This window comes from Temnothorax curvispinosus, unplaced genomic scaffold, assembly GCF_003070985.1.
Source record: "Temnothorax curvispinosus isolate PA1 unplaced genomic scaffold, ASM307098v1 QBEX01003354.1, whole genome shotgun sequence".
NCBI lineage: Eukaryota > Metazoa > Arthropoda > Insecta > Hymenoptera > Formicidae > Temnothorax > Temnothorax curvispinosus.
In genome coordinates, this window is record NW_020213134.1 from 15,558 (window position 1) to 20,565 (window position 5,008).

Here is a 5,008-nt window from a genome sequence, read left to right on the forward strand (position 1 = left end):
TTTTTTAATAAGAAAATCTTTTCCACGAAGAATTATCGAGCGATTGAAACGCGAAAATCTCGAAAATCGACTGTCGGATGGACGAAAACGGCGCCGTCGTCTTATTGCTGCATTATTGACTGTAAGATCGTGACGGTATTAATCACTTAATCGCTAGTACTTTCGCAATACTTTCGCAATACTTTCATCCAGATTTGATCTGGACGATTCCGAACTTAATTAATCCTCTGGAGGGAATTGGAGCTTGAAATCACTCTACATTTTATTTTTTTCGTGGAAAAGCTGTTTTTTAGATTCTTGATGAATTAGTTCTTGCTTCAACATCTCTTTTCGTTAATTTTTGATTATTTATGATATCTCTTTTGTCTCTTTATTCAATCTTGTCATTTTCACGGAAAAGATAAAATTGTACGGTTCGTTCTTCCGCTTATCGGATAAATAAGATACTTAGTATTTGAAAGGCTAATCTATCCTCTTTTTCCTTTTCTTTTTTTTCTCTTTTTCTCCCTCAAGGGTTTAATTAGCACTTCAATAGTACTCTAATAATTAATACTTTCATGGCCAAAGGCGTTTCCATTACTAAAAGTACTTCTCCATATCTTCACCTCACGATATCTTACATTAAACATCAGTCATCGTTCTTTTTACCTCTAATATCTTTTCTACCAATGCAGATTAATTTTGATCTTGGTTTAGCTTACCTTTTATCTTTCTCTAATTTTAGGAACTAGAAAAAGATGGAAAGTAAGTTAAACCGCGATTAAAGTTAATCTACATTGATAAAAATAAACATAAAACTTGAATCGTACTTCTCGCTGTTCGATTTTTTCCGCGTTGTCATCGTTTAATTCCATGACTCGCATTGTAATCGACCCTTCACGGTGCAAAATGGGGGAAGAGATGGAGAAAAAAGTAAGACAAAAATTGATTCCTTAATTTGATTCACCGCTGGCGACCGTGCCGTCGGTCGGAGGGCCGGTCACGATTTGAGGCTCGCTCGCGGGTAGCCCCTGCATCTCCTGCACCCCCTGGAACAGCTTGCCAGGGAATCCCTGCAGGAGATCGTAGGAGACCGGCGTGGGCGGCAAGGCGGTGGTGTGCGCGTGCGGCGATTGCAGGACGGCGATCACTCTTCGGAGCTCCTCCAAGGCGTTTCCTGCGCGAACGGCACGTTTCTTATTAGTCAAATTAATTAAATTCAATTTTTAGTTCAACGAAGGTCACGTCACGAGGCTCGTTACCTTGCATGAGGATGTAATTCTTCGCCAGCAGGAGGGTAGCGATCTTGGATAGCTTCCTTACCGACGGACTATGAGCGTAAGGGATGACGGAGCGAAGCTCGTCCAGGGCGTCGTTCAAATCGTGCATCCTCCTGCGTTCTCGCGCGTTAATATTCAGCCTCACGCTCTTCCCCTGGCGAGTCGTCTTCGACTTTGGGGGACAGTTCAGTCGCGAAGCTGTGGGTCTAAAAAGAATTATGGGATTGCATATATATAGATATTATTAATCACATTTTTGATTGAAATTTTTCGGATGTATTCTTTAGAAACATATTTTATCAAATGTGCGTTACAATTATCGATATATTCAGTTATTTAGATATTTCTCCATCAAACTTCCCTCTATCTTATCTTCTCGTTCCATTCAATCGACTTTTTAAATGACTCTTGATTAAATTGAAACTTTAATTTGGATCGAAAACGTACCTCTCGTCCGGTCGATTTTCGTCGGACAACGCGCTCGACGAGGCGTGTGGTTGCGGTTGTTGCTGAAAATAAAAGCCACCGAGACCTACGGTACCCAACGGAGTCCTTCGTCCTGGGGCGCTTTGAGTGTGCTCCGACGAGTATGCCGCCGGGGGGCCCGAGACACCTGGATGCGAGGCCCCTGCCGTCGAGTACACGGACTCGAGGGCTGCCGCGGATTGTGGAGGCAGTGGATGCTGGAAGAAATATCCTTCTGTTAAAATTTTGAATGGGAAGTGTAGAAATATTTATGGAATTATCATACTCGCATTATTATATTTCTTGGACATACAGGGTGTTTCCTAACATGTGGATTCCACTTCAGCAGTGGATAGGAGACACGAAAACAATGAAAAAAGTTCATATTAAAAATTGTCATATTTAAAGGAGCAATTTATCCGTGACTTTCTGCTTTTATATAACTCGGTATTTATACTCAAATACTTGTCTTCAAATTTCTGGAGTTAAATTTCTTTAATTTTATATGCCAACTTACTAGAAGCTAATTCCAATTTACCCGTTCTATTGTTGCTCAGAAAATATCGTAATTCTGTTTCTTGGATTACTTTTTAAATTTTGCAATTATCCACGCGAAATCGTCAACGGTTCTTCATGTTCTCTTTTACTTACGGCATTGCGATGCTCCCAGGCCCAGGTAGGATGCGACGCGGTTCGTTGCCAGGATCCTTGTTGCAGATGCGACTCCGGCAAGCCCTCCCTGCGATCGTCGTCCTCCGTCGAGCTACTCTCGCCGTCATAGGACCTCATCTCTCGTGAGGAGATTTACTTTCCCGATTTACCCGGCAAATCCCTTCTTGCGCTCCTTGCCCTCAATCCCTACATTCGCAAATTTCAACTTTACACTTTCTCCCGTCATAAAAGGAAACCTCGTTCGAATTTATTTCATCAATGAAATATATTTATTTTGAAATTTTTCGCAATTTTTAAACATAATTTTAGAAATTGTTCAACTTATTTTTTTATCTAATACGAGTCCTCGTTCCTAAATCTTTTCGCGCTTTCGCACAAATAATTTGTTCAATCTCACTGGAACTTATTTTATTAATGCAGTTTATTTAATTTTCACATCTATAATAATTATTAAAGCTTAAGACGTATGAATTGACCTAACTGGCAATAATTTATTACTATATTGGTCATAATAGTCATCAAGACGATACCACCGTAATTTAGTTCGATTATTATCAAGGCATACTTTTTGACCAAGGATTTAGTCATTATAATATAATGACTAAATCTATTATATTATATATTATATTATATATATATTATATTATATTATAATGACTAAATCCTTGATCAAAAAGTATGTCTTGACGATAATCGAACCAAATTATACGTCTTGACGACTATAATGACCAATATAGTAATAAATTATTGCCAGTTAGGCCGATTCATATACGTCTTAAGCTTTATTATTTCGAACTGGCGAATTACAATTGTATTATAATTATTAAATATTTAGTCTTCAAGGTTTTTTATTTATCTGAAAAAAATCCGTGTTTGATTTTATTAACGCGATACAGTTTTACCTCTCGATGACTTCAAATTTCATTCGCCCGTTCTCAAGGAAGATTTTTATTTCCATCTCCGCGTTTTTCTGTTTAACGAGGCATCGCCGCCATTCATAAACAGAATAGGAGGCGTCATCGGTCGTTCTCAACGCAATCAATATCAAGTGGAACACTTACCGACGACAATTTTCTTTTTCCACTCCCCGCGCGTGCCCCGCGGGGTGCAGAATCCGGCGATCAGCAAAGTTTCTCGCGCCCCAGCGCGCAACGCTCGGTCATCCCTCCGCGTTTCTCTCAACAACCGTCTTGTACAAGCAGTTCGGGAACCCTCAAGAATCCCGAACCTGCGCGGACTGCCGTGACCTCCTATTGTCCTGCCGTCGAGATCACCCGATTCGACCAGTCACAACAGCCATTTTAATTTGCTAGGGCTGACCGACGCGAAAAAAAATATACCGTGACTCCTTCGTAGATCTCTTTTACAGGACTTTCGTCTCGCGGAAGGGATGCTTTATAAATTCTTGAGTTTCCTGTTTCACGCTAATGATTTTTAAAGTCGTTCCTGACGAAATTATCGCGCCCGAGCGTCGCACGTCCGAGGCGTCGGGGGCACGCACGCGTCTCTCCCCGTTATTTGGCGGATCCTGCGCAGGAGGGAGCGCAACCCCTAAATTAATTCAGCCGCTGCGTGCCAGGGTGCGCCGCTACAGCCGAGGGATGCTGCGCTGGACCAGCGACTGGCGTACCCTGGCGGGTCGGGTCGAAGATCACCCTCGGGAGCGTCTTGTTACCATCGGGAAAGGAAAATCGTGTCCAAGAGAAGCAAGAGAAGTCGCTAGTTGCAGGATATAAATTTTACGTAAGAGGGAAGGCGTGCAGTTTTTTAATCTTTAACGACAGTTACTCATGAGAAATGCATATAAAAATCTCTTATGCAGTAGAAGTAATTTTGGAGCTAGAAATTAAAAAGTTGCGAAGAAAGTTTGAAAGTTAACGATTAAAATGGAAGATGGGCTGCTAAATAAAAAATCTTTATCAAGGAAAAATGTATTCCAAACTTGCGCACATGTACTCTTAGCAAGGAAATTATTCCTGAATTAGTTATTAATTGTTATACCTCAATAATCTATATTCTTTTACTTACACAGGCCAGCGAATAAACAAATAATGAGTTATAGTTAAATAAATATATTTGGCAAACACAACTGATAAACGCAGCAATATTTATTCCATTATAAATACTGAAATATTTGTTAGTATTATAATTACATTTTATATATCAACTGTTTCATCTGTTTCTCTAAAATTCTATATATACATGTTTATTATTATACTAAACTCTATATCTATTATACTAAACTACCTATATCTGTTGCCATGTCAAACACGCGAGACCCCTCTTAATATAGACCCTTCGCTATTACAAGAAATTAATCTCGTCAATCTCCCGCGATTTTACCATTTTCTCTTCCTCTTCTCCTCCACTTCTCCGTCCGATCTACTGTGTGTCGCGTTCACAGCTTGCCGGTATACATCGTCGTTGAATTTACGATTAACAGACACGCGTTAGCACGCGGAAAAACACCGCGAGCGTCGTCGGGGATGCCGAGACAATTCGGCGACGACCATCACCCCCTCTGCGTGTGAATCACCCGCCCGCGAGCGTTTCGCCCCACACCGCACGAACGCGAACGAACGGGTGAGAGAGAGAGAGAGAGAGAACCTGGT

The 5,008-nt window shown here is 40.9% G+C and overlaps 1 protein-coding gene across 3 annotated transcripts; it reads right to left on the bottom strand.

Moving 5' to 3' along the window:
• Positions 1 to 4,148, bottom strand: LOC112452406 (class E basic helix-loop-helix protein 23). Of its 3 annotated transcripts, none has more exons than XM_025012601.1 (6): positions 3,458 to 4,148; positions 2,376 to 2,582; positions 2,011 to 2,064; positions 1,707 to 1,942; positions 1,242 to 1,465; positions 1 to 1,156 (listed from the first exon to the last, which is right to left on the bottom strand). In XM_025012601.1, the coding sequence occupies exons 2-6, from the start codon at positions 2,511 to 2,513 to the stop codon at positions 933 to 935; spliced, it is 876 nt and encodes a 291-aa protein (XP_024868369.1). In that variant the 5' UTR covers positions 2,514 to 2,582; positions 3,458 to 4,148; the 3' UTR covers positions 1 to 932. The 3 variants fall into 3 exon arrangements, with proteins under 3 accessions (XP_024868369.1, XP_024868370.1, XP_024868371.1); XM_025012602.1 differs by having other exon boundaries at positions 2,038 to 2,064; positions 3,458 to 4,147; XM_025012603.1 differs by lacking the exon at positions 2,011 to 2,064 and having other exon boundaries at positions 3,458 to 3,938.
• Between the last annotated feature and the right edge of the window lie 860 nt (positions 4,149 to 5,008).

What these genes read in the sequence shown, in the direction of transcription:
- LOC112452406 (XM_025012601.1), bottom strand. Translation starts at nt 2,513, where the DNA reads ATGAGGTCCTATGACGGCGAGAGTAGCTCGACGGAGGACGACGATCGC. An exon ending in CCTGGGAGCATCGCAATGCC is followed by an intron (nt 2,065 to 2,375) that starts GTAAGTAAAAGA and finishes CCACTGCTGAAG; the next exon opens with TGGAATCCACATGTTAGGAA. An exon ending in CAAGAAATATAATAATGCGA is followed by an intron (nt 1,943 to 2,010) that starts GTATGATAATTC and finishes TATTTCTTCCAG; the next exon opens with CATCCACTGCCTCCACAATC.